Source organism: Meles meles, chromosome 18 (genome assembly GCF_922984935.1).
Source record: "Meles meles chromosome 18, mMelMel3.1 paternal haplotype, whole genome shotgun sequence".
NCBI lineage: Eukaryota > Metazoa > Chordata > Mammalia > Carnivora > Mustelidae > Meles > Meles meles.
In genome coordinates this window covers 8,443,643-8,471,532 of record NC_060083.1, presented here as the reverse complement: position 1 = coordinate 8,471,532, position 27,890 = coordinate 8,443,643, and the positions used below count along the sequence as shown (strand labels likewise).

The window sequence follows — 27,890 nt, the reverse complement described above, 5'->3', positions numbered from 1 at the left end:
ATTCTCGACTGAATTTTTTCCAGCACTTTAAAGATGTCATTTCATTGCTTTCTGACTTCTGATGTTTCTGTTGAGAAGGGAGGTCTCAGTTTAATTATTGATCTTTTGGAGGAGATATATATATATATATATATATATATATATATATATATATATATTCCCCCTCCCTTTGGCTGTCTTTAAGATTTTCTCATTTTTTCTCTCCCAGGAGTCTTACAATGAGGGTGTGTGTGTGTGTGTGTGTGTGTGTTAAAAAACTAAACTCCAGACTTTATAGGGATTTCACCAGTTTTTCCCTTAATATCTTCTTTGGGTTTTAGGATCCAATACAGGGTACGATGTTGCATTTAGTTTTCAGGTTTCCTGTCTCCTTGGCTTTTGAGTTTCTCAGCCCTTCCTTGTTTTTCATGCCACTGACTTCCTGGAGGAATACTAGTCAGATTATCTTATAGAATGTCCCACAGTCTGGATTTGCTGACACTTTCCCCATGATCAGACTGTGGCTATGGGATTTTGGGAAGACCAATAGAAGTAAAAGTGTGATTTTGTTTTTCTCCTGTGGGAGATTTGCTGAGTTTATGAAATCTATGGGTCGTTGTGCTTCCTTGATTTGGGTCAGTGGAATTTTGACGGAAGAGGCATCCCGCCAGTTCCAGGCCCTAGTAGGCCCCTCTCATGCTACCACGGCGGCCCGAGGTGCCTTTGAGACCAACCTGCAGCTTGGAGCCAAGCCGCTCTGAACCCCACCTAGATGGAGTGATCCCTGGAGGTCCTGTAGATGCACAAGCGAGAGTAAGGGATCACGGTTTTCACCCACCGGGTGTCCGGTGTGCTTTATTGTTGGCAATCGCTAGCTGGTGCAGAGACAGCGCGTCTCACGGCTTCTTCTTCCTCCGTGCCTAGTTCAAAGCTCTATTCCTAGGCATGCTAGGATGCTGACCTGCTTTCTTGCCTTCCCGATGCTGACCTGCTTCTCCCAAGTCACAGGTCTGTTCCAACATCCTTCCCATCTTCACCACTCTTCTCTCCCTCCCTGTGAGCCAAGTCTAAGGACAGTCCCTGTCCAGAGGGCCAGCAATGAGCTCCCTTCCCTTCCTCTCGGCAATGCGATGAGGCTTCGGTGGAGTAGCGTCAGAGAAAATCCCAGCACAAATACATTTCCCAAAGAGAGGAAGATTTACAAAAGGATAAACAGAACAATCCCCCAAGAATCTGACTGCTGCTGCTGCTGCTGCTTGTGAACAGGTTCATGTTAACGAAGCAACTAGCAGTTACTCGTCATGCCGCAAAATAACAGGGGGAGGGGGTCAAGAAATAGGAGAAGAATCAAGTTGTTTTTGAAAATAATATTAAATTCTATTCATTTATTCATGGATATCGGTTTATCCTGCAGTAACGTGTTCACACAACAGAATACCATGGAAAGTCTATGGCTGATCACTCTCGGAGCCCAGAGCAAGTATAGGTAGGGAGGACGGGTTGGGGGGGGGGTGACGCAGGGCAGAGCCGGCTCCGGTCACTGCTCTCTGCTGGTGAGTAGTCTGGGCTGGGGTTTGGGGGCTCCTGTAAGCCCGAACCTTTGGAGGCAGGTGAAACAGAAGGAGGGGATGGAGGGGCTCTGGGAGGGATGCAGTCCTCTCCCATGGCCACTTTCTCCACCTGTCCCATCCAAATCCCATCCTCGGCCCTGCCCGCCCCCCCTACCGCCCTAGCCCACATTGCTCTCAGCTTCCAAACCACTCAGATCTGACAACTTTATGTTTTTGGCTTTCACATCCCATGACCCATTCCCCCCAGCCAGGCACAAAGCACCTGGAGGCCAGGCTCTCCCTCGACCCCTCCGGGATCCTGCCGAGGTGCCAGAATGGTGCCCATGGATTTTGGGGCTGGAAGCTTCCATACACACTAGCCTAAGGCCTCACGTGGGAGTGGGGGTCATGGGGCCCAACCCGGGAGAGAAGTCAGCAAGGATTTGGGGGGCACCTGTGCAACCATCCTCTCACCAAGGCCATTCCTCCTTTGGAGGGTGAACCTAACCACTCCTCACCCCCACAGTCTCGGTCCTGCCTCAAGGCGAAGTGAGGGCGTCCCAGTGCCAGGTGGGGGTGGGAGGGAGTGGAGGGGGAGGGGACTTGGCCCTTAAGGGTGAGGCCACTCATCCGTACTGAGCACCGGCCATGAGCAGGCCATTGGGCCAGGCACTTAGTGGGCAATTTCTTTTCAACCCCTGAAGGTCTTAGTGCTGAGGACATGGAGGCTCAGAGAAGCTAATTCCCTTCCTTCTGGTCACTGAGCTAGAAGGTAACCAGACTGCTGTTGAACCCAAGGCTTTCCGAGCCAGAAAGGGGCTCCCGGGGCTGAGCGTAGACAGGTAAAGCATTAGTGCTGTTTTTCCAGAAGACCCAGGGAACTTGTGAGACAGAGAGAGAGACGGGGGGAGGGGTGCTACTGAAGGTCTGGGAAGAAACTGGTAGCCTTGTTTCTACCACCTGAACCCCAGATACAAAGTGTTCCCAAGACTTTGACAAACTAAAGAGGGGGGCCCGGCCAAGGGTTGGGAGAGGAGGCCTAAACCACACCACAGAGCACCAGAACCTCAGATCTTTCTAGAAAGGGTCCTAGACCACACCAGTGGCCAGGGCCTCTGGGTCAGCTCATCCATCCCCCTTCTCTCTACCATGAGGAATTGAGGGCCAGTGTAGCTGGCCACAGCCCAGAGGGTCCAGAAACCATCAACCCCCTGCCCCCTGTCCGCTGCAGGGCCCACAGCAGGGCCTGATCCCACAGAGGGCCATCCAGTTCCCCACAGGGAGTGAGACCCGCCACGGTGTGGGGAGGGCCTCCGCGGAGGCTGCCTGCTCCGGGCTTGCTGTCCTGGGTTGTGAGGGCCCCACTAGGGCAGAGCTCCGCTGAAGGTCATGATGGGCAGGCAGAGCAGGGAGCAGAGGTCGGGCGCGGCCTGGGACGGCAGGTCAGGGGACCGCTGGGGTTGGGGGTGGAGGTTGCTCTTCTCGGGCTTGTAGCACGGGGAGACCTCACACCTGTGGGACAGGTGGGAGTAAGAGCAGGCTCCCCACCTGCCTCATCCCTGCAGCTCCTTCCGCGGTCCTAGGCCCCTTCCCTGGGCTCCCCGCTTCCTACCGGACCACACTCTGCAGGATCTTCCTCTCATCCTGGTCCAGGCACACGGCGAAGGGGCAGCAGTTGGAGCCGATGATCTGCACCTTGTCCACTTTGATCTGTGACGTGCTGATCTGGAAGCAATGCCCCCATAAGCTCCAGATCTCGGTTCCAGAACGGCCAGCTGAGGGCGGCCCTCTCCTTGCGGCCACCCCCGCAGCGGCTTTGTGGGGCTGACAGCCAGCTTGGGCCAGGGTCCGTTAGCCTCCCCTCGGCCTTGCCTCTTCTCCGGCCCTGTCCCTCCCCAAGCTGGAAAGAAACGAGTGCCCCCAGGGGAAGGCCCAGGGCCCCACGGTGAGACACATCCGCGCACAGGACTCCTGACCGTGTGCCCACCCCGCACCCACCAGCGCCAGGGTCTTCTGAAGGTACCGCAGCGGCGAGGGGGGGGGTGGGGGGGCGTCCTCACCTGGTTGAAGCCCTTCTTGGACTTGGGGTTCTGCCTTTTCACCACCTCCGTCAGGTTTAGCGTCAGGGCCTCCATGCTGGAGTCTGAGGGGCAGGGGCGGCTCAGGCCAGGCTCAGGGCCTCTCCCCACTGCAGACCGCGCCCCGCCACGCGCGCCCCGCCACGCGCGCCCCGCCACGCGCGCCCCGCCACGCGCGCCCCGCCACCACTCACCTAGCTCCTCCTGCTTCCGGCAGGCCTTGCTGAGATTAACGGAGGTGCACACCTTCTCCATGTTACTCCAGCGGCTTCGGCCACTGATGGCCCCCTGGAAACGCAGCCAAGCCAGGCCCTCTCAGCCAGAGGCCCCCCAGACCCCCAACCACAGGGAGTCGGCGCTCCCCGGGGCAAGCTCTCACCCGCTGGTTTTGGCACCAAGAGACCCCTAACTCTTGATCCCTGACCCCCATATGGGCCTTGATGGCTCCAGCGAGGAGTGTTAGGTGGCTGGCCTGGTCCAGGGATCAGAGGCACAAGAGCGCACAGCACCCAGGCCCACCCCTGCCCCCAAATCCTCTCGCTCCCTTCTGACAGCTCCCATGCACCCAGCCAGGCATGCCAGCCCGTGGTCACTGGGTTCTCCCTCGCTGCGCGTCTGGACCCCGCACCCTCACCCCCCTCATCCTCAGCCCCGAAGCCAGACCCTAACGCTTCATGGGATCTGCTGAGTACATGCGGGTGGGGGAGAGCACATTCGTTGTGGGGCGGGTGGCTTTGGAGGCCGAAGGAGAGGATGTCCACTCCATCCCCTCCTGTCCAGGGGAGACGGCTGTGGCCTCCCAGCTGAAAGACGGGGGCCTGAGGACACAGGGGGGCTGACTCTGGGTGAGGACAGGTCAGGAGCAGGCCCCCAAGGAACCCAGCACCGGCTGAGGCCTCACCTTGCTATAAATAATCTGTAGTGTTAGAGGGACGGCCTCGCGGTCCCCATCGATGCCCAGACGCTTGCTGCCAGGACCTGTGGCACACAGACGGACCTTCACTCCCTGTTGTTTCCAGTAGCCCTCCCAGACCACAAGGCCCCGACCACATGTCCCCGGGGGCTCAGGGTCACCCACCCGAAGCCTTGATGGCTCGCGTGGCGGCAGAGTGACCCAGCTCCAGGGAGTAGATGAAGATCTCGGTCATCTTCTCCCCCGTGATGAAGGTCAGCTGCAGAGGGCACGGGCGGGCATCAGTGGGGCCCTCCCAGATGCCCCCGCACCCAGGGGCTGCTGCAGCGTGAGGCAGTTGGCTGCAGGGGTCAGGGTGGGGGTGGGTGCCCGCAGCAGGGGTGTCCTCACCTCTGTCTGGTAGACCTGCAGCAGCACGGGCCGGGCGGCGAAGCGGCAGTAATAGAGCAGCATGTCCGCCAGGATGGGCAGCTGGGCCGAGGAGCCCTCCAGGGGCCGGGATTCCGTTTTCAGTGACTGCTGGGGGGGTGGCGGGCCCGGTCAGGGCGAGTGAAGGAGCAAGGGGACACGAGGGGAAGAGAGACAGACACATACAGGGGTGGAGACAGACAGAGCCAGGGAAGTCAGGGTGTGATCAAAGAGGGACACAGAATGGCCAGGGGATGGCCCACATCCCAGCCTCCGGAGCCCCCTCACCTGACATCAGAGCCCCCAGGGGAGCTGGACAAAGCCGGGAGATGAGGCAGGAGGCTGAAGCTGAAGGTCCCCAGGACCCTTCTGGGACCCGCCCTGTCACTGCCCTCAACTGCCCTCAATTTGGGCTCAGTCGCGCTTCTCACCCTGGTCCTCCCTGGAGGCCTCACGCGCGATCCCCCAAAACCAGCGGCGCTGTGTGACTGCAGCGGGTGCCCCCTCGCGCCCCACGGGGGTCGCTTACCTGGCACAGGACTTCGGGGGGCAGGTGCATGAGGCCCAGCACGTTGCGCTCGTACCAGGGGTCGAGCATGCCGAGGTAGTGGGAGATGTCATTGGTGCTCTCCAGCTCCTGGGACAAGGGGGCGGGAGTCATTCCAGCCGCCGGCCCGTCAGGGCCCCTCCCCGCCTTGAGAGGAGTCAGAGTAGTTTTAGCCGGTGTCACCGTGTCACGGTGTCACGCAGCAAAGTGCCACTGCCACGTGCAGGGCAGGGGCTGCCTCCCACCGCCCCCCAGCAAGGCTCCAGCGGGAGGGGGCGCTCCCTGGCAGCGGTGACTGCTCCCGGCGACTCCTCACCCCTTCGGGTGTCTGGGCCCGCGGGTGCCCGCTCTGCGCTCCCACAGCACGTGGGACAGAACCCCGAGTCCAGGAAGGGCTTCAACCAGGTGAGGACGCCCCCCTCTCCGCTGCGGTCGGGACCTACCGCAGGGCTGGGGTGCCTCGGGGAGTCTGTGGGGAGTGGGGGCGTCTGGCTGGCAGGGGCGGGGCAGGCGCTGGCCCCATGGCCTCGCTTCACGGGCACGTAAAAGAACTGGAGCTTGAAGAACCGTGTGAGGAGCGGGCGGTTGTTCTCCAGCTGCCTGGGGAGGAGGAGGCCAGGGGAGAGCCGTCCGGCTTGGACCTCAGCTCGCCGCCAGCCCCCCACCCCTGCCCCGGCCCAGGGCAGGGCGAGCCCCCCCCAACCCCAGGTCCGGCTCCTACCGCAGGTTGCTGTAGGCCCGAGCCACCTTCCCGGAAATCCGATCCGAGCCGAAGACCACGACGCGGAGCGTGGACGCCTTGGGGTCCTCGTCCCCGCTCAGGAAGGGGCGGCGGCGCTGGTGGCGCGAGGCGGGGGCCAGGAGCCAGCTGGGCAGCTGGGCGCTGAGCTTGGACTGCGGCAGCGAGCGGGAGCGCTGGGCCCGCGTGGGGGGCAGCGCGGGGCCGTCCAGGGGGCTGCAGAGGCTCCCCGCCCGCCGCAGCGGCAGGCCCGAGTCCGAGCCCCCCTCCAGGCCCCGGGAGTCCCTCCGCAGCACCAGCTGGCTGGTGCTCTTGAAGAGTTTATAGATCCGGTTGAACTTCTGCCCGGGCCTGCGGTGCCCACGGCGCTCCTGGCTGCCCGGCCTCTTGGGCCGCTCGGAGCAGCTCTCCTCGCTGTCCTCCACGTAGCCGCTGTCCATGGCGTCCGAGAGGCCCGAGACGAAGGAGGTCAGCAGCTGGCGGGGCAGGGTGGGCCCTGAGGCCTGGGACGAGGCAAGGGACAGGGTGGAGTCGTGGAAGACCGAGGAGCTGGTGGAGAGCAGCGAGTCCCTCTGGGCACCATGCCCGTCCGTTTCCAAGTCCTCCTCCTCCTCTTCCTCTTCCTCCTCCTCCTGCTCCTCATCGTCCCCCAGGATTCCCGGCTGCAGCAACTCCTGTTCCTTGAGCAGGATTTCCTGCAGGATGTCTGCAGGGAAGCCGGGGGAGGCACCGTCTGGGTGTCTGGGTCCTTGAAACCCCTCTTGTGTGCCCTCGGGAGGGACCACAGGCTCAGACAGACCGGCGGGGGGGAGGAGGAGGAGGAGGAGGAGAGGGCGGGAGGAGGAGGAGGAGGAGAGGGCGGGAGGAGGGTGAGCTGCAACCCAGGATCCTGCCGCAGCCCTTCCTTGTTCTGCTTAGAGCCTGCCTGGGCCGCTGGGCTGGTGGCAGGATGGGAAGCAACCAGGATGGGAGGCGTTGGGGGTAGGGCACCTCAAGGGTGCCAGCCGGGCTGCTCACCAAAGCTGTCCTGGTTCCAGCTGTACGTGTGACACCTGGCGACAGGGATGGGGATGGTCCGGAGCTGACCAGGTTTGGCAGTGTCTGCAAGAGGAGGGGACAGGAGGTGAGGGCTACCGGGGGCTGGCAGAAGAGAAGAGACTAGCGCCAGCCACACGGTGGGCCGGGCCGAGGCCAGGCAGCCCTCTCGCCCACCTCGGGGGTGGTGGCATGCCCGCACAATGCCTGGGTCCCCCACGGGCTGCGTGGGGCAGAGCCACCGGTCCCTGGAGCTGCTCACCACCTGGGAAAAAACACGCCGCGCTCTCCCAAGAGCCTCACCTAAGACGCCGGGGAAGCCAGCTTTCTCTCCCACTGCCTGCAGCCTGGCTCGGAGCCACTGCCGGGCCTCGGCGGCGTCCCCGATGCCGGAAGCTAACTCCTGCGCCTCTGCGGTCTCCGTGAAGATGTCTTCAAGCTCAGCCAGGCTCTTGGACTGAAACCGCAGGAGAAGACAGGCCTGCTCCCAAACCAGGACTCAGCTGCCCGACTCCTCTAGCCCCTAGGTTCTCTCCGATGGCCGCTGCGGCCCCTCTCCTCCCCTGCCTCGGCACCCACCTCCCCCGGGTCCCCTTCTCAGTAAGTGGTCATGAGAGAAAGCCCCAGAGAGGGGAGGACGCTGTCCAGGGCTGCCCGTCGCAGCGCGAGGACTAGAAGTCAGGTCTCCCAGCTTCCCTCTACAGCCTGTTCCCAGCCCACCCAGCCCTCGGAAGCTCGTGCCCAGTCCCCTGCCTGGGCTGCAAGTGACCTCTGTCCGCACCTCCATGGGGACCCAGTGTCACAGAAATCTCTCAGCGTGGCCAGCCCTCCAGCCACTGCCCTGCCACGTCAGTCAGGGTGATGCTAAGGCCCTGGGGCTCCTAGCACGTACCTGCAGCTGGCCGTGCAGCCCCGGGAGGTCACAGTGGGCCCCGAAGGTGGCCTGGAAGGCGTGCAGGAGCAGGGTGGTGTAGGCGCTGTGGGGCGAGTGCCCGGGCGTGCTCAACTTGTTGGCCACAGCGAGGAACTCCGCCTGGACCTCCACTGGGTTCAGTAACAGCACGGTGCTGCGGGCACAGAGGGCGGGCTCTGGGGTGGGGGCGGGGACAGCGCCGCCGCACCCCTCACTCACATCAGGCACCCGGAGGAGCTGCTCAGCCCCACGGGGGGCCACCACAGGTGGAGGACAAGCCCAACGGAGAGGCAGCGGGCTGACTCGGGGCTCCCCGTTCGAAGAGCACAGCTTGCCGTCCGTCTACTCGAGTGTTTTCCAGGGACTTTCTGAGCGCGGGACTTCATTTTTCCAAGAGAAATTTCACCTTAATTTTTATATCAACATCTTTCTGACAGGACGTCAGAATGGATGAAGGAGGCCTCAAGGGGACTGTCATCTTAGGGGAGGGGACTTGGGGCTAGGGCCTCATTTTGCAGGGGGGAGGGAACAGGGCAGCCACACGCCGGCATGCAAGCTGCCCTGAAAGTTCAGGCTAGGGGTCAAGGCTGTCTGTGAGTCTGCGGGTCACAGGGGACCCCTTTTTTTAAACTCGCCCCAGCTAGCTTGCACGAGGCTAGGAGTGGAGCTCGTGCCCAGCCCCCCTTCTCCCCGGACCCCGCGCTCCCCCTCCGGGCCGGCCTTGACCTTCTGTTCATCATGGAAAACTTCAGACAGACCAAATGTGAACAGAATCGGGATGCCCCAGGTGTGGACGGCCCAGCTAACGGTTAAGCACACATCTGTCGTCACTTTGCCCTCCGTCATCTGCCCTCCATTGCTGTGTCTTCTCGAAGTGCTGCAGAGGCTTTGGTGGGAGCTGCTGGAACTGTCCCCCCCCCGCCCACAGGCTCTGTGCAGAGAAGGAGCGTGAAGGTGGCCTTCCCACCCGTCCCTGCGGATGGCTGCCCTGGGTCGGGGCCCCCGCTCCCCACCAACAGGACTGGGTTCTGTCAGAGTCCCCATCCTTCCGGGGGGAGCTAAACTAATGCTGATCCCTCCATTTGTCAGGAAAAGGGGACAGGCTTGCACAAGCTGTCCCTGCCTGAGCCACTCTCCTTCACTGAGTGCTTGCTCACTCCTTCCACGCACATTTGAGGGAAGGATGCGACCAGCCGGGCATCTGCCCTCCCCTTGCACGCTTTCTTTGCATGCGTGTTTTCACCTAAAGTTCATTTCACTTGTATGTGTGCATGCGTGTGTCTGTGTGTGTATACAGCAGGCTTCCATATAAAATGCATTGCTTAGGGGCGCCTGCCTGGCTCCGTTGGTGGAGCATGCCACTCTTGGTCTTGGGGTCATGAGTTCGAGCCCCATAGAACTTGCATGAAGAGATTACTTTAAAAAATTAAAATAAAATAAAATGCATTTTTTTACTGTAGGTCCTCGTCCAAAAAGGTTTGGAAAATGCTCTTTTAGTAACAGGCAGAAAGACGCTGTAGAAAGCACACGGGCCTTTGAGTAAGACTGAGGCTTCAATCCCAGCTCAGACGCTTAGGAGCTGTGTGACCTTCAGGAAGTCATACTTGGCCTCTCTGACCTCCAGTTTCCCCATCTGAAAAGTGGGGGCAAAGCGAGGTCATGTGTGCCCGGGACCTGGCATGATCGGCGTAGGTGGCTTTTAATGTTTGTTTCATTTTTTAAAGCCTCAGAGCCATTTAGAACTGGGAGGAAAACCCCTCAGCCCAGAGAAACGACCTTGTGTACAAAGAATCACCAGTGATTCCCAGGCGTTCCTGGTCCTCTCGAAGATTGTTTCCCGGGGCTGGGGGGTTGGAGGGGAGATGGTACAGGGATGGAGCGAAAGTCAGATGCATGGGACTTTGAGGGAGGATGGTGTGGGGATGGGGATGGGGGAACCCCGCCCCAGAACACTCACACAGTAGAGCTGCGGTGACTTCTAATGGGCAGGCCCTGCTCGGCCCTCACCAGCCGCTGGTAGGTGATTCCTGTAGCCAGAACAAAGGAGAATTGGTTGGTTTACCTGCTTCTCCAGCAGTCATGGCCTTGCAGTGGCCCCACACCGGCCTGCGAGCCTCCCCCCGCACCCCTGGGATGATGCTCGGGTCCCGTGCAGCTCAGCTCCTCACAGACGGCGGGTGCGGCACCCGAGGCTTCAAGGTGGCTGGTCTGTGGCAGCCCCGGGGTTCCTTGGCCCTCTCGAGGCACAGGGGCTCCCCCGAGGGTGTGCAGGCCCCCTGCTCAGTCTCCTCTGGCCCTCTGCACCTCTGCCCAGGTTCCCACGGGCTCTCGGGGCAGCTCGGCCTCCCTGATGCTGTCCCTCCCGGGCTGAGCCCTGCCTCTGCCCTGGCACCAAACTAGCCAACGTGTCTCCCTTGCTCCTGCAGCCTGCCCCAGGCCCATGGCTGCAGAACAGACTGTCCACAGGAAGGACGCGGTTGTGCGCCCACCATGGGGAGATTCAAGCATACTTGGCCCTCTCCACCAGCAAGAGCCGCAGAAGCAGGGGCTGGGATTCGGGGGGCAGGCAGGGGTCCCTGTCAGGGGGTAAGGCTGCCCTGGAATGGGTGTGAGAGGGGAGCAGGAAGGCGATCCCCTCCGAAAAGTGCAAAGCCACGACCAGCAGGGATCAGAGGCAGCCGCAAACAGAAAGGCCATGATTTTTGTCCGGTCAACTGCAAAAAATAAAAATGACCAGTTTGTGCTGTTCTTGTTTAGGACCTAATTGCTTTGACTTGGGGGCCTTTTGCGTGATGTTTCTCTGATGTAATTGTCGCATGTTTAGAAGTTCATGTAATGTCTGTTTTGATAGGAAAGTCCCTGAAAGGGGCTACTGCTATGGGGACTTGGGACGCCACCTGGTGGCCATTTGCATGCATGACAGAGGCAAGCTCCCCTCCCCGCTCCCTGCAAGCCTGTCAGTGAAATGCTGTCCTGCGGACTTCACTTGCGCAGTCTTCTCCTGACCCTCCTGCCCATGGGATGGCCTCCAGCTCTGCAGAGCCACAAGGCCTGGGGGCATTTGAGGGAGATCTGCCACCCCCGCTCCTTCACTGCCCTGCCCAAGGTCACCCTGACAGAACCAGTCCCCACTCTGCCAGGCCACTCTTCCTCGTGGGCCGCATACAGCAAACACCTGTGGGCATCAACACAACACCCACCCCCTTCTTCACCAAAGGGACCCTGGGTGCAGAGCGACAGGTCACATTTCTCAACCTGCCTTGCAGGGGTTGGGTGGGGGTTCTGGAAGACCCCTTTCTGTAACCCCCACTTTCCTCCTTTCTGTTAACTGGAATAGAGTCACGATGGCCGGAGCTCCTGCAGCCATTATTAGACCATGAAAGGACATTCAGAATGAGGTTTCCTGCTAAGGATGGTGGAGCAGAAAGAAAGGAGAAGCCTGGTCTAGAATGTTTATGCGATTCCTGTGCCAACCCTGGACTGCCTTCCAGTGGAATTTTTTTTTTTTTTTAATATAAGGACAAAAATAAACTCCTATGAGTTTCCACCAATGTTATACTGGGGTTTCTGTCATGGGCAGCCAGCTTATTTCTGATTCATCCTACCCTGTGATTTCTGAAACAGTGGCTCCCCACTCTTTTCCCTACATCTCCTTCTGTGACTCGGTAATACAAGAAATACATATATGGTCTCACTGTTCTCTTTCAGTTCCAGGATCCTATCTATCCAGAGTCCCACACTGCATGGACTTATTTCTCCTTACCCTCCTCCACCTATAACACTTCTTCAGTCTGTCCCGGTCATCCGTGACCTTAACTCAAGAATCCTGAGTGGTTATGGCAGAACATCCCTCGATCTGGGGCATTTCATGTCATCCCAGGATTGGAGGGAGGCAAGAATCTTTGACAAGAACACCAGGGAAGTGATGTTGCGTCCCTCCTAACCACTGTTTTTCAATCATAAAAATCTCTTTCATTGATGTTGTAACATCAAATACTCAAATTTTTAAATATTCTGTTTGTTTTTTTTTTTTTTACACTTTTGGCCAATTGTAATTAAGACTTTGAAAAGGAGGGAGTGGATTTCAGTTATAATGTTTTCTCCTGCCAGCTGCGTCCCTCACTTTCGGTTCTTAGCAAAGTGGGGTTTGCAACTGGCATCTGAAATGGGGGTGGTCTAGGGGACTGAGCTCTTAACCTGTGGGGTCTACGTTAACTGTGGGTAGTTGGTGCCAGAACCGAACCGGGTCTTGGGACACTCAGCTGGTGTCTAGAGCAGGGAAGAATTGGTGGTTGTTTGGGGCAGATGGGGGGGCCTATGCATTTGGTGTGGGAGCATTCTTTGGGGAAGACCCCATCCGCTAGTCAGTGACATCTGACTTTCCTCCAAGGGATCTACACCTTCTATTCCATAATCAGAGACCCCCCCCAAAAAAAAACCCCATGAAATGCAAATGCCTCTGGTCAGTAACGTCCCGAGAGAAGCTTCTGGCCACAGAAGATTATTCAGAATTCGCCTGCCACCAGCTGATGGGCCAAAGTGACCGAATCTAGGTTTGTACTTGCTTCAGCAGAAGGTTGAGGGATCAACGGTACCAAGTGAAAGGAAAAGTGGCCGAGATTGCCCAGGGAAGGAAGGAGCTTGCGAAATGGCCCCTGGGACAGCCCCGGGTTTTCCTGTCACACACAACTCCCGGCTTATGCTTCTGGGCAGAAAAAACTTTATGCAAATGCGAGAATAGGTTTCTGGAGTCAAATGATATGGCTTTGGGGGACCCAACAGACATAGGCTCGAGGGGTGGAGAGCCTGTCAGCTCTGCAGGTGTGGGCGAGCCGCTCACCTGTCTAGCCGTCAGGGTCAACCTCTGGAAGACGAGGATAAGCTACAACCCCAGGGGGTGTTCTAGGATGGGGGAGACCAGCCCTTCGCCGTGGTCAACGCCCAGGCCAGCACGAGCATCATCCCCAACAACGACAGTCCCGCTTTGGACAGAGAGCTCCTGTAACTCGTCCAAGGGCATTGGCCAGAAAGTGACAAAGCATAGGTCCTACCAAGGCCCGTGTTCCTTCTCGCACACCCGACTTCAGAGTGTGGCGAGACGCGCGAACCTTCTCTGAGTCTCGGTTTTTCTCCTGCATGAAACGGGAAGACTATGGCTTTTTCCCTCTGCTCACAGGGCCGTGGTCTGGGGGAGAAGCCATTGGTGTGTGCTTTGGAAACCGTCCTGTGACTCACGGGTGATGCCCCCTGTCGCCGCTCATGATCACAGATCCACTCTTTGCCGGCAGGTTTTGTGGTCTACACAGCCCTGCGGGGGTTGGAGTAAATACCCAACAAACACGCGGGCTGAAGCCGAGAGGGCTGTGGTGGGCGGGAGCCGGCAGTGCTGACCTGAGGTTTCCTGCCACCCGCGCCCGGGACCAGAGGCGGTGGGCCAGCCTACTGGGGTAGAGCCAGGAAGAAGGGGGCGGCCCGAACGCTTGATAACCTGCCCCTTCCTCTGCCCACCCAGCCACATCAAAGCGGGATAAGCTGTTTCACTCGTCGCCATGGCAACTGGCTCCCTAAGGCGCCCTGGGTGGAGGGCCCCGGCTCCCCGGCTCCCCGGTCAGGACCTGTCTCTCCGGCTCCGGCTGCCCAGGGCACCAGCATCACCCTTCAGAGCGCTCCGAGAGGGAGGCAGCATGAGGCTACCCATTCTACAGATGAGGAGCGAGAGCTCCTGTAAGTTAAATACGTGTCTTGCCATAGGGGACACAGCTCCAGAATTTGAGGCCACCACAGCGTCACACCAAGTACCAGGAACCACTAAGTGATTCAGCCTCTGCTTCTCCTCGGAGAGCTCACTCTGTGGCCTCCGTTCCAGCCTCCGTCCTGCTGTCTCCCCCTGCAGGGAGGACGGGGGACGGGGACCTGCCATAAGGGAAAACAGTCCCCCGTGCCCTGACAAAAGCTTGGCTACCGCCCTTTCCAACCAGCCCACTCTGGGATCATAGAGGAAAGGGTGATTTAGCCCAACTTGCTGGTCACCACTGGCCACGGCCGAGGTTCTGAGAAGTGAGAGGTGAACCTGGGCGGGGGTTGGGGGGAGGGAGACGACTGAAGGGATTTTTGTTCGGTAGAAAAGCGCACCCACAGGCCATGGCGTTACCCCCTCTATGATGTTACCCTATTCCGCATCTAATTCTGCAATCTTACTCTGGTTTATCGAGAAACTTCCATCAGGCTCTCATACCCTCCTTTAAACCAGCCCTGCCCTCTTGCGGGTTCCGTCCGTAATGAGCTCCGTGTCTTTGACGAAGGTTCCCTGTGTTTCTACATGTTACGGGTTTTCTGTTGGTTTTCTTTTTTTTTTACTGTTTGGAAATGACTCTCTGACGTGCAGAAGAGTCCATGATTTCCTATTTCGGTTCTGCTTTCCCTGGAAGAGGACGAGTTCCCAGCACAGGCAGGACGCCACCCTCTCCACACAGGTGCTGGCCTTTCCCTCCATCACCAGGGCATCTGCGGGGTCACACGGTCCCCCAGGCAGTGTCGGGGGTGGGGGTGGAGAGGCGCTCCATAGTGAGGGACCGGACTTCCCAGGCTCCTCTGCTCTGAGCCCAAGAACCCTCATCCCATCTCCAGCTCTGCCTGCTAGTCTGCCTGACCTTTGTTCTCCAGGCGTAGAACCCTGCGGTCCCGGCATCAGACCCTCCCCCTCCACAGCCCGTCCACACTCGCTGGGCTGCCCAGCAGACAGCTCCGCTCAGATGCCCCCCTCCCCTGCAAATATCTCAAGGCATAGCGTGCGTTCAGCGAAGAAGAACCGGCTGGTACTACCTGACATTGGGAAGCGGTCTCCCTGCGTGCAGGTGAGCGCAGGGGACGGCCTCCCCCAGCCCTACATCTCCCCGCTCTCCCCTACTCATTTCAAAGTAAAAAAGAGTCACTTAGATCTGTGATTACCCACTGAAGGCTCTCCTAGGGTATTTGCATTTTGAATCCTTTCTGTCTAAAATTTTTAAAAAAGATTTTATTTATTTATTTGACAGAGATCACAAGCAGGCAGAGAGGCAGGCAGAGAGAGGAGGAAGCAGGCTCCTTGCTGAGCAGAGAGCCTGATGCGGGGCTCGATCCCAGGACTCTGGGATCATGACCTGAGCCGAAGGCAGAGGCTTTAACCCACTGAGCCACCCAGGTGCCCCCCTTTCTGTCTACATTATAGGAGGGAAGAAAAGCTTAGTCTTCTTGTTAAAGGAATTCTGGTCCCCAGGAAGAAGCCCAGGCAAAGCAGATCTGTTGGTTTGCGGGAGGGGGTGGGAGGAAGGGAATGGAAGAGATTAATCCTGAACTCGCTTGTCCATTTAGGGCGCCTCGCAAAGTTAGACTGGCGAGCTGTCTACTCACCACGTGCCTGAGCACCTCTCCTCGGGGCCTCCCCGGTTTCTAAATTCTTGCACCCAAGCCTCTAGGATGCGCGGAGGTCCTAGGAACAGGTGGGCTTTGGGCCCCGCCTACCCTAACCTGCGCCCGCTCCCACAGATTGATTGGCAGGAGACGGAGAAGCTGATTGGTTGGGAGAAGACAGATCCACGGATGGGCTGGGAGGAGACAGACGTGCGGATTGGTTGGGAGGAGACAGCCGGGCTGACTGTTTGGGGGCGGACCAATCAGATGATTGGGGAAGGAAGGCAGGAACTCCCCCCCACTCCCCCCACCCCCCAGGAATTGACACACTAAGCTGCCTTCCTGAGCTCTCTGGGGTTCCAAGAACTGCTGGAGAGCAGGATTTGGTGTTCCTGTCCTGTGTGTGCGCAGTGTGCGTGATGAGAGCTAGGTGTCGTGGGCGCTAAACAGAGTCTGGTACCTACATAAATTTAAGAGGAAAAAACAAAAACAAAAAATGGGATTATAACATACATAGCATTTTGGGGACCAGCTTTTTAACTCAACCGATGACTCGACATCTTTTGCCCTTGGTGCCTCTGCATCTATGTCCTTAATGACTGAATAGCTATAGAAAAGCTTTAAATGTTATGCTTCCCCAATCTGTCAGCCTTCTCTTTGATCATTTTTGCCTGGGGTGGCAGGGGGGAGGTTACCATTTGGTATCTCTTCTCCACTCTGGGTGGTTCCTGTAACCTGCTTTTCTTCTATTACAGTCATGGTCTCGTTTTCCACACTTCGACCTTCAATCTACCCGAAATTTATTTTCTGTTTGAGATCGAACTCTTCTTTATTGGTTTGTTTTTGAGATAGAACCGTAGCTCCGTTTTGACGGTCCGTCAGTGGTCCTGATGCCATTTATCAAAGGACCGAGTTGATCCCTTCCTGGTTTCAGGCCACTTTGTCACATAACAAATCTTGATTCAATCTGGCAACGCCTCTCTTAAGTTACTTCTTCTTAAGTGTGTTTCTCTGTGTAGGTAACATAGAAGAGAGATTCACATCTCTCTCTCTGCTTTTACATGCTTAGTTGCTATTATAAATTGGGGTTTTTTCTCCCATCACTGTGTTCTCTGCTGAATGCCGTTAGCGCTCTGTTGACTTGTTCTGTCCATTCTGTGGGTGAGTCTGAGTCCTGACAGATAAGCAATTGTCTGATCTCAGCGTAATTAAAATGTTACTTTCTCTGGAAGAAGAAATACTCTTATTTTTGCCTATTTGCATAGGCAAAACACCTATAAGCACAGAGAGGAAGGTCATTGACTGAAATGGAAATGCCTCTGGCATTTCCCTGTGGGCTGTTACTCCTTTAAGAACGCTTCTCTATATTACCGGGGTTTCGGGTGTTAGGGATGAAAGACGAATTTTATCAAATGTGTTAAGGGCATCACTAAGGATGTTTATGTGACGTTATTCCTTCGAGCTACTGAGGCTGATGAATTCCTCTCTCGGGCCACCTTGCGGTAAATGTTACCTCCTTAGGTTTTCTCTTGCTCTAGAACGGTTTGCCGGGCCCTCATTTTTGTGTTTATTTGGAGCACTTGCCATTTTTCCAAGAATTCCTCCTTTTCAGACCCCACATGTACAAACTTGGCACCAGGCCCTTGTCCACACCTGTCACGGCGCCCATCAACCTGTCCACTCCTAGCGGCGGTCACTCCCCTGACCAGAGCGCTATCGGTCCACACATGCATTTCCCTATTTATTCCTGAGGCAGAGAGGACCAGCAGGGGCCTCTCCTCAGTATTACGTGGGCTTCTCTGTCTGGCCGGGGCAGTCTCGGAGACCCTTTGGCGAACCAGAGTCCAGGCACAGACCGTGCAGCGGGGTCTCCTCGCCCTGAACCCCTGCCCAGCGTCCCCCACGAATTCCTCCTTGTGTTGCTGCCTGTGCTCGCTGCTGGCAGCCACCAGGTGCCGTGTGCGCACCGCGAAGTCCCCACGCCTGCCACCCAGCACTCACCCGGGGCCTTGAGCTCAGCGTCGATGAAGGTGAGCAGCTCCTGGGAGATGCTGCAGTAGGGGACAGGCCAGGTCAGGAAGCGGTGGTAGGTCCTGGCTGCTTTCAGAAGGAGATCCGAATCAGGTGGGAAGTGTGGCGTCTGGATGGAGAGAGAGGTCTGGGTGAGAGAGAGCGGCCTCATATTCCGGAACAGACCGTGCTCCTTTCTGGAATGTTCCACAGAAGGCACTCTGTTCCTGACAGCAGTGTGTCCCGGGACAGGGGCAGAAAGAACCGAAAGTCATCCGCAGGGAGTTACACATGGGCCAGATGGCACCCGGGGGCCACGCTTTCACCCCACATAAGACCCAACACGTGAGAGCGCCTCTCTGAAAAGCTGTCACCCGGGGGGTCAGCCTAATGGTGCCACTGCCCCCGGTCATTTGGGGGATGGTCTTCAGTCCCCGAACCACCTGTGTTTGCATATCCCCAGTTGAGGCAAAGGTTTACGCTCGGAAGTGGATGGGTTCCCACATGTGTGTGGTCATTCGATGCCACCGGTCTGGGGAAGACGGGGTGCTCACCCCGGGGGAACCGACTCTGGGGGTACAGAATGGGGAGGACTGGAAACCTCTCAGCAGGATCCGTGTCACAGCTCGTGAACAGGCCGTGGATGACAGACTCCCCACGGGAGCCCGGCTGTGCCAGGCACCACGGCATCCACACAGATCCCTGCGGCCTCTCATGGTGGCCTCCTGGAAAGCCATCAGACGGCTGACACCCGTTTCAAGGTCTCAGCTTGTCTCTGGAGGAGTGAGACCATCCCTCCCGGGCCTCTCCCACTCCCCCAGCACCCCCGCACTGGAACTTACGCAGAGGACAGTGGAGTAGAAGAGAAGGGCCAAGGGCGCGAGAAGGTCATAAGTGCCCTTCTCTTGGACCTGCGGACAGGACAGGAGGACAGCGTGAGGTTCATCACAAGGGCAGAACAGAGCGGTGTTTTCTTGTTCTGTCCTTTCTTTCCTTTCTTTCTTATGGGGAAAATAACGTAACCACAAGGCAATAATTTGGGAAATACAAGTTTAAAAAAAAAAAAGCACTCACAATATCCCCCCTCCAAACGCAATCGCTGCTCATGTCGCAATGAGTTCTCCTAACACCATTTTTTCTCTGTATTTTCCTCTGCAGACGTGTAAATCAGTGTGTATATATTTTTACTCATTTTTAACCTATTATTACTTATAAACGAATTTCTGTTTTGCTATATCATCTCTAAGACCACATTTTCCCCCTGCTCCTAGTCACGCATTTCCGTTTTATTTGGGTTGTAAATATTTTTTCAAGTTTGTTGTCTTTTTTTTTTTTAAGATTTTACTTATTTATTAGAGAGAGAAAGATAGCAAGAGAGAGAATGTGAGCAGAGGGGAGAGGGAGAAGCAGGCTCTCCGCTGAGCACGGAGCCCGGCATGGGACTCGATCCCAGGACCCTGGGATCATGACCTGAGCCAAGGCAGATGCTCAACCCACTGAGCCACTCAGGTGCCCCTATTGTGTAGCTTTTAATTTATAGATTTTTTTTCCTGATGTCCCGATATTAGAAGTATTTGTTTTTTCTTCCCTTACGAATTTTTGCTTTGGCATGCAAGCATCATGTAAATATTCATATACACTTCTTCTTTTCTCTGGAGCTCCGTTTTCTTAAATGTAAATCTTTAATGCACTTAGAATCCCATCTGCTGTGTGGTATGTGCTAGGAAACACACTCTGAATTTTTTCAGATGTTTAGTCAATTTTCAGTAAGCCGTTTAATAAATCTTACTCATGCATTTTTTTTATACATTAAAATTTGTTTATACCTTTGGATAATGCCCATCTCTTTATTACCTGCATAATATTTTTTCTGCTAGATCTCCGTCATTTATTAGCATCATTTTGGACCTTTGAGATTATCTTCCTGCTGTTTTAAATCCTTTTGCAATGCACGTTACTTTGTGCACATGACTTTTTTCCACAATTTGGATTACTTCTCCAGGTTCGAGTTCAAGAAGTGGGATCAATGGATCAAAGCCTATAAACATATTTCTGACCTTCAAAGCGCCCTACCAAGTTACTCTCCAGAAGGACTGTGCCAATTTTAATATGCCGCACATACGAAAGCACGGGTTTCACTCTAACGCTTCCCTGCATTCCTCATTGTAATTTTTTTTTTTTTTTTTTGCTGATTTGCTAGGCAAAGACTGTCTCGTTATGGTTTTAATTTGCATTTATTTTATTGCAACCGAGGCAACATTCTTCCCATGTTTGTTTCCAAGGTTTACGTACTCCTCAGCTCATTCTTTGACCTACTCGCTACAGTACATTTGCACAGGATTTAGTATCCTTTGGTCAACACGCTAAAGGTGTCAGCCCCTTCTGGAACTCGTGGGCATCGGAGATGCCGAGAAAGGCCCACCCTCTGTGCTGTGCTCTGTGGGCTCAAACTGGGGATTCTCCTTCTCTTTACCCCGAACCATGTGTCTGATACACCCACTCCTCGGTCCCTCCTACAAACCCTCCCCTATTGCTACACGGCTGCAGCTGCCGAGAGTTGCGTTTATAAACCAAATACCCCAAAGGCAGTTTAGCTTTTCTGAGTTGGCCTGCTTGTGATCGGGGTCTAACAGCACCTCGTAAATGCTGGTACCAGAACTGGGGCCTTGGGTGTTTTGATAAACCAAGACAGTCCAGGGACAGCGGAGAAAGTCACATGTTTAAAGGGGAAAAAAAACCACTTAAGAAGACAATTCTTTATAGAAGAGTTAGCACCTTCTTTACGGATCAGCTGTTCTGGAAGCCCAGCCCAGCTGAGCCTGAAATACGCCCTTCTTCTCAGTCGGAAAAGCCTCTTCATATGGTCTCGCTGTTTAATCAGTTTTCTCTTCTGTGTCTACTTTCCTGGCTCTTTCCAAGGAAAGGAATTCGGGAGAGCTTCCTCCCTCCTCTCTAGTCAATACCCAGACTTGCAAGACATGTCTGTCTTAGGAAGCAGCTGAAAGTGGGGGGGGTCGCCTAGGGAGCTCAGTCGTGGAGCATCTGACCATTGAGCTGGGCTCAGGTCGTGATCTCAGGGTCGTGAGATCGAGCCCTGAGTCGGCTCTGTGCTAGGCGAGGAGCCTGCCCAAGATTCTCTTTCCGCCTCTCCCTCTGCCCCTAACATGCTTGTATTTGCTCTCTCTCCGTTAAAAAAAAAAAAAAAAAAGAAGAAGAAGAAGAAGAAGAAGCAGAAGAAGAAGAAGCAGCTTAAACTCAGAATCCGGGCTTCTGAATTGTAGGAATCCTCATTCTCTTACTGAAAGGACCACAAGCCCCTCTTAGAAACGTTCAATCCCCAAGCACTGCTGGGACGGAAAAGTCAGGGGTTCCCAGTGCCCTTTGCCAAGCTCCCATGCTGGGCCAAGCACACCCCAGAACCGACACTCCATGGGGACCTTTCCCTTGTGTCTTCGATCCCCGGCCAGCACCCACCTCTCGGGTTTTCTGCAGGATCTGCTCCAGGAGGATGAGGAAGTGGCCCGGGTCCCTGCTGACCAGCTCCTGCAGGCTCCAGCAGTTGAGACACAGGCCAGCTGCAAAGGCAGAGAGAGAGGTGGGAGTTAGGCTCGGGTCCAGAGAGCAGTGGGAATCCCCGGGGGGCTGCACAGGGGCCCTCCTGGCTTAAGGGACGGTCTGAGAAGACTCTGGATCAACAATCAACACCATCATGCCTCATCGAGACGAGTGCCTGTGGTCCTGCAGAGAGCGGGGCTCACGAGACACAGAGACGGGCTGAGGTCCCCTTGAGAGGCCACGATTCTGCGGCTCTGGCCCCTATAGGGGGTGCTGGAACCTGCAAGGTGCGGAGAAGGAGGACAGAGGCAGAAAGTTCTGGAAAGAAGAGGAGAGGAGTCATGGCAAGCTCAGTCCCAAAGCAAGACCAAGTCTTCAAGAGAGACCGAGAGACTGGCCTGGGGCTTCCCAGGACTGCCTGGCAGGGGGGCCCAGGAAGGGGGACGCTACGTCCGTGTAGCCTTTGAAAGCCAGAGTGGGCACGTCTGTCCTTGTGTAACTTCCCCAGACTTCCTTAGTGTGCCGGGCTCTGTTTCCCCGCAGGCAGCAAGGGTAAACCCCTGAAAGTTAGCGGGGTGCACGCGTGCACGTGGTGGAGGCCAGGGCAGCAGGGGGAGGCGAGGGAAGCCAGCCGTGAGCTGCGTGGAGCTACTGCTGGGGGCCCCTGCAGGAGCTTGGGCTCGTTCCAAGGCTGGGGAGACCCACACAGCGTTTTCATGCCAACACAGGGTTTTGTAAAATTGGCCAAAGTCAGATACTTTTGTCTTCTTTTACGTAACGATGCCCCCCCCCCCCACCCCAGACTCCATTGTCTCCGCTTAGGTTCCATCCAGACCGTAGGCAGCAAAGGACCACTGGTTGACCCCTACTGTGTGCTGATAAAGAGCTAGGCTCTTGCATGCACGTACTCTGTCCGTCTGAGTCTCCCCTGCCCCCTTCAGGAAGAGGCTCCTGTGGCCGCCCCTCTCCCTTTACGGGTGAGGCAGGTGGGGTCCCGAGTGGTTAACCCACTCGTGTGACAGCGGCCAGTGAGAGACAGCTTTAATCTGGATCTGTGTCCTTCCAAAGACCGAGGAAAGCCCCTCAGAGGCAGTGACACTTGGGCTGAGGCCTGGGTGAGAAGGAGCCAGCTACGTGCCGTTCTGAGGGAAGAGTTCCAGGCAGCAAGTGCAAAGGTCCTGAGGTAGGAGGGGACCAGGGAAGGAACCGGGTGTGCTCAAGGAGCAGTGGCTACCTGTCTCATGGGGCAGTCAGAGAGGCAAGTGGGATATAGGATATGAACACTCTTAGAAGCGCGAGAAATGATGACAAGGAGGCGCCAATCTTCAGAGATACAATTGCCCCTGCCTGCAGATAAGCCCGTTCCTCGGTCCTGGGAAACATGTGACGTGGAAGCCTCCTGCTCGCGGAAGTTCGGCTGAGATTCCCCCTTGTGCTGCGGGCAGAAAGGAGATGGGGCTCTGGAAGGAACCAGAAACCAATGCAACAGAATTCTGGGGCGATCCGTCTACGAGTTCCGAGCAGTTCTTTTGGAATCAGCAGCCGTGGTTCTTCTAAGCAGGACTGAGAGCTTCTTCGAGGACCTGTGTTTCTGGCGCATGTGAAGAAAGCAAGATAGCCCTGAGGAGGAGGAGGAGGAGGAGGACGTCGGGGGAGGACAGACAGACTGCCACGTTCTGAGGCGCTACTCTCCATCAGGTGCTGTGCCGCGCACTGGCTCACGGGAGGTCTGGCTCTAGAACCAGAACCCGTCGGCTTCTGTATGCACTCCAGGGCTCACCGTCACACACAGCCCCCCAGGGCTTTCTTGGGCCCCACCAGCCCCCTCTACCCCCCACCTCCCCCCACCAGACCTACCTGACCAGGAGGTAGAGCAGCGGCTGAGGCTGAGCCCATGCAGACAGCGGTCCAGGGCATGCTGGATGCGGTCCTCCGTGCACGTCGTGGCCCCTGGCTGCATCCTGAGTCATCGCCTGCACAGGGGACAGACGCCGGTCAGCCGGGAGAGCCACAGGCTGGAGAAGCACATGGACCGGCGGCGTGGAGCTCCCTCAGCCTCGCCGAGAGCACAGCACAGGGGGATGGGGGTTACAGTCGCTGCAGCTCAATGGCTCGGCGATGCAGGCTACAAGGTGGACGGGGGCCTGCCTGCCCCATCCAACAGCAGCAAGTGTCCCCATGAGTACCCAGGAGGAGCCACACCCCAGTGGGCAAGAGGACTCCTGGAGAAAAATCAGAATCACGTAGGGAGGGGGCTTTTTCTGTGCCCCACCCCCCCAGGCCCCATGGATGGGCAGGCAGAAGGCTGCCGAACCTCAGTTTCCTTTTCTGTAAAATGGGCTTAACAAGGCACCGACCCCAGAGGACTGTTGGCAAGAATGCCACAGCGGATGACCCCAGCGCGCTCTTGGGCCACAAAAGCCATCCCGCCACAGGCTTTGGCGTCCTCCCACTCTCCTGCATTCAGCCCTTCCGAGAGGACCCTGTCGCTGGCCCGTCAGGCCGGGTCCTGGCGACGAGCCGAGGAGGCCATGGTCCAGCTCAGAGGAACTGGGGACGGAACCAGGAAACCACAAGCAGAAGCACTGAGCTCAGAGCTGGGCCATGCAAACGACATGCAAAACTGCAAAATCCAAACGGGGATCCAGCTGCGTGACTGGAACCCTTAGCTTATGGGGGCCCCACGTATGCAAATCCTCCCACTTCCACAGCCCAGGAGGAACCGCACGCCAGCCCGGGGACACATGGGCCCTCTGTGAGCTGTCCAGCATCTCCCCGCATCAGCAAGGTCCCCGCTGGGCCATGCTCCTTGGCGTCGGACACAGACACGGGACCGCTTAACGGACCAACAAAGAGGTCATCGCAGAAGGTGATGCCATGAAGACAGATGGCGCCAGGGGGCAGGCCAGATGGGGAGCCCATGCTAGGTCATCAGGGAAGCCTCCCTGAAGAGACCACGAAGCTGGACGAGGAAGCGAGGAGAGAAGCGAGAGGAAGAACATTCCAGAAAGAAGAGGCAGCATGTGCAGAAGTCTGCGTGCAGGGGTGAGCCTACCAAGGACTGAGACCCCGGAACAGAGGGCCAGGCCCCCCACCTCCCAGCTGCTGTGGTGGCAGACTGAGCTCGGAAAAACCTCTCGCAGGAGACTCAGGACCGTGCACGGTGGCTGTTTCCTTGAGCAGCACCGGCAGCCCAAGGATGTCCCTGGGCCCTTCCAATGTCCCTGATTCCTCCCTGGGCAGCCCAGGCAATGAGTCCGCTGCCACTGAGCCAGACGGGGCAGGGTGCCAGCTTCGGGGCCCCGGGCGCACCTGGCATGGGTGTGCATCCTGGGAATGGACCCTAGTGATGAGGCCAAGCCTTCTGCCTGCAGTGGGGCACTGGGACAGGACCCTCTCCAGCTTAGTCCTTCCCAGACTCGGGGCGACCGGTGTCCGTTGCAGGAGCTGGAAGCTCAGGCATGTTCAGAAGGATGACTCTGGGGCACGGATGGCTCTCATGGCATCAGCAGACCCCCTGCTCCCCAGGCTGCCTTTTCCCCATGAGCCCCAGGGTGGGTTCTTGGAGGGAGCTCAGAGGCTGCCCCCCACCACCCGCCCCTGCCTCAAGTCCTTCATTTCTCAGAAGGGGAAGCCGAGCCCCAGGGAGGGGACGGAGCAGCCCGGGGGTGGGCGCCCGGCTGGGAGAGCCGGCCAGGGTGTAAGCAAACAACCGTATCGAGGACTCCTTCCGTGCTCCCCGACTGTGGCCAACTCAGGGAACACAATGTGCTCAGTGACCCACCTGCTCATGTTCTAAAGAGTCGCGGTGAGCCAGCGGCGGGGGGGGGGGGGGGGGGGGGGCGGGAGAGCAGTCACCCCAGGGGGCCTCAATGGGAGGGGTCCGTCCAGAAGGGGCACAGCCACCTACCAACCCCCGCAAATACAAGAAGACTGGGAAGACATGCAGTCAAGCATTCCAGAGGGCCCTCCTTTCTCTCCCAAAACCAAGGGCGGGGGTGGGGTGGGGGGTGGGGTTTGTCTTTAAGAGAACCCCTTCTTCAGACAGGACACCTGCCAGGTGGGGAGGCTGCCATTTGGTTGTCGCGTGACTGCTTGGGAAGCACGTTGGCTTCGGGCTCCCTGTGAGCCACAGCAGGGCTGAGGGGGAAAGCAGGGAGGGCGGGTAAGGAGATGTGAGAGCTCCTTGTGGGGAGGGCGAGGGGTGGGGTCTAGCCACAAAAGCTGGACCCGGGCTGTTTTGTTGGTAGTTGACCCTGGAAGGCTCCCCGCAGGGGAGGCAGGGGAAGGGAAAGTTAGCAGTAAGAGGCTGATGGGTGGATCACCCCTGGGGAGGCGGATGGAGAGATGGATCACCTGTGGCACAGAGAAGTTACACGACTTGCCCAAGGCCACACAGCGAAGAGGTGGCAAAGCCCGGGATATGAACACAGGGGGGCTGGGCCTGGCCACTACAGGGCGCTCTTCAGCACAGTCAAGATGCCAGTTACCAGAAGGAAAAGAAAATCAACTCATGTTCACACCCCCCAAAACGAAGACTCAATTAGCTATAACATGGTCTTGCTTTAAGAGACCTACCTCCCCAGCTACAAGGAATCTTGAGCCCCCCATGTCCATGTCTGTCTACACCAGCTGCCCACCCTCCAGCAAGGGGATCAGTACTGACAGAAGCTCACTACCCGCTGAACCAGACCGTCTCTAGTCTGGACCTAGGGCTGAACCACATCGACTGGGTTTAGAGTCCCCTCCGCCCAGTCCCTGTGGCAAGAGACCTGGGTGTCACGAGGCAGACATTAGTCATCCTGCCCTATTGCGTCCCACTGTAAACACAAGATGCAAATCAACATTTTCAGCCAACACTGCCTCTGTTGCACCCCTGTCCTGAGGGGGTCAGGACATGTCCCGGGGCTGCTCTGAGCAGCCTTCACAGCACCCCTCCAACCTGCTGGCCCACATTCCTTCCCTTCTCCAGGCCCCCGAGACTCCCATCTCCTGGTCTCAGTGTCCCCTTCAGCGGCTGACTGAAGACAATCAAGGCCTTCTCCAGGGATGGGACAGGGATCCCCAGGGCACAGGGCACAGCTCTCAGCATGCCAATTCCCCCTGACATCCTGACACCATCTAGAGTTTGCCCCCAGCTGCTCTGAGAGGCAGACTTGCCCAAGGCACTGGGCCCTGGGAGCCCAGGCAGGTGGGAGCCCGACCAGGGCGGTGGGGGACCCTCAGCTGAGCTGCCCTGGGGGTTAACCCAGAGCACCGTGGCTCACCACCTGGTCCTTTGGCACCCTCATTTCCGTTTGATGAGTCAGTCATCAGCCCTTTCTTGTGACTTGTCAGCAGAACACGACTGGCTTTGGGGCAGAGAGGAAGGAGAAAGAAGGTGGCACTCCCTCCCTCCCCGAGGATGATGCCTTTTTTTAGAGATCGCCAGGCAAGGCCTGGCTTCCCCGGGCACCTGTGTAAGAGAAGCATCTATTGTGAAATTCCAGCAGCTGCCGGGAATGGGAATGGCCCTCACCCGTGGTGGGGCCATGTTGAAATAGTCGGCAGCCGGGCTTGCCCCCATCTCCAAGTTCCTCTTCCGAGCCAGTAAGGCTGAGTCCTTAGTGGGGACCCTGAGCAGAACAGGGAGGCCTGGAGTTGGGAAGGGGTGAGCGCAGAGGGCACACAGGGAGACGTCCTCTTCACATGTTCACCTGACCTCGTGATGCAAGACAGGGTCATCTTCCCAAATGTGCAGGACTAGTGGAAGGTCTGCCTAGGTCCGACTCTCCTGTGTCAGCCCCCATTGGGGCTTCTTTTCTTGGAGAATTTCTCAAACACTGTGGAATGGCAGAGGTAGAGGGCCTACATCTCATAGGGGGAGAAATAGGTATCTCCAGGCTCTGGCTCGCTCCCAGTTTCCCTGCTGTTCTGGAATATTCCAGGCCCATGCTTTGAAGCCTTAGTTCCACAGGTGGGCATAAGAAAGGCACCAAGGCATGTGGTCCTGCACGGATCCTCCCCGCATCAGTCCTGCATCACTCCTCCCTCTGCCCCTGTGGTTTGACCTCCCTTCTCTGGCCCCACTCTTCTCCCCATGACTGTTCAAGGCAGAATCTCTTCTGTGACCTAATTTTAAAATTTCTCACCATCAAAGCAGGAAGGATACACTCGAAACTAAAGATACCGGGGTAAGAAAGGAGTGAGAAGGAGAGGAGAATGAGCTGGGGGGGAGGAAGGGCAACACTTCTTTGGGGAAATTTCTGTGTATCTCTTTGACTCTTAGAACTATAGCAAGGTTTTACATACCCCAAATTAAATAAATAACTCAGGTCAACTGGGATTGTACCAGACAGGGGGACAAAAATCTACAGAACGAATAGACCCAAATGCATTGTAAATGAGTAACATAACCACATTGAAAGGGATGGTGAAGAAAGAATTAAACGGAGGAACTTTGGAAAATAGTATTTCGACTGGCTACTATAAGGCTAAAGACAAAAAGAACTACACACAAGCATCATTTTGTAATTATTAAACCTGTTTGCCATAGGGATGTGTGTTTAAAATCTGGAGACCTCTTTATGTGTATTCTATGACTAAGCAAACAAATAAATGTATCATGGATTATGAGAGTCAGCTTCTCACTGTAGGAGAAAGAAGTGACAAATAAGGAGTAGGGGAGATCTAGAATGAACCAACCCGGTTAGATGGGAGTTGGAGAAATCAGCATGAACTCATGGATTCTGAATGTATTTACACAGAGATACATTAAGAAGTGAAAAGGAGGGG

At 56.7% G+C, this 27,890-nt stretch overlaps 1 protein-coding gene across 6 annotated transcripts in view; it reads right to left on the bottom strand.

Annotated features, from left to right (window-relative positions):
• Positions 1-1,311: 1,311 nt before the first annotated feature.
• Positions 1,312-27,890, bottom strand: part of PIK3R5 (phosphoinositide-3-kinase regulatory subunit 5) — a 61,877-nt gene continuing 35,298 nt past the window's right edge. For 2 of the 6 annotated variants that reach the window (XM_045985744.1, XM_045985746.1), the window contains exons 2-19: positions 22,974-23,089; positions 21,036-21,136; positions 18,404-18,472; positions 17,553-17,691; positions 10,120-10,189; positions 8,142-8,316; positions 7,553-7,706; positions 7,232-7,315; positions 6,197-6,920; positions 5,919-6,075; positions 5,458-5,622; positions 4,911-5,039; positions 4,686-4,779; positions 4,509-4,585; positions 3,802-3,895; positions 3,590-3,672; positions 3,142-3,254; positions 1,312-3,041 (exon numbers count right to left, since the gene is read on the bottom strand). In XM_045985744.1, the coding sequence (XP_045841700.1) occupies positions 2,894-3,041; positions 3,142-3,254; positions 3,590-3,672; positions 3,802-3,895; positions 4,509-4,585; positions 4,686-4,779; positions 4,911-5,039; positions 5,458-5,622; positions 5,919-6,075; positions 6,197-6,920; positions 7,232-7,315; positions 7,553-7,706; positions 8,142-8,316; positions 10,120-10,189; positions 17,553-17,691; positions 18,404-18,472; positions 21,036-21,136; positions 22,974-23,076 (2,679 nt within the window). In that variant the 5' untranslated portion in view covers positions 23,077-23,089 and the 3' untranslated portion in view covers positions 1,312-2,893. Of the gene's footprint in view, positions 3,042-3,141; positions 3,255-3,589; positions 3,673-3,801; positions 3,896-4,508; positions 4,586-4,685; positions 4,780-4,910; positions 5,040-5,457; positions 5,623-5,918; positions 6,076-6,196; positions 6,921-7,231; positions 7,316-7,552; positions 7,707-8,141; positions 8,317-10,119; positions 10,190-17,552; positions 17,692-18,403; positions 18,473-21,035; positions 21,137-22,973; positions 23,090-23,473; positions 23,621-27,890 lie in introns of those variants that run through there. The other 4 variants (XM_045985745.1, XM_045985747.1, XM_045985748.1 and 1 more) reach the window with 4 other exon arrangements.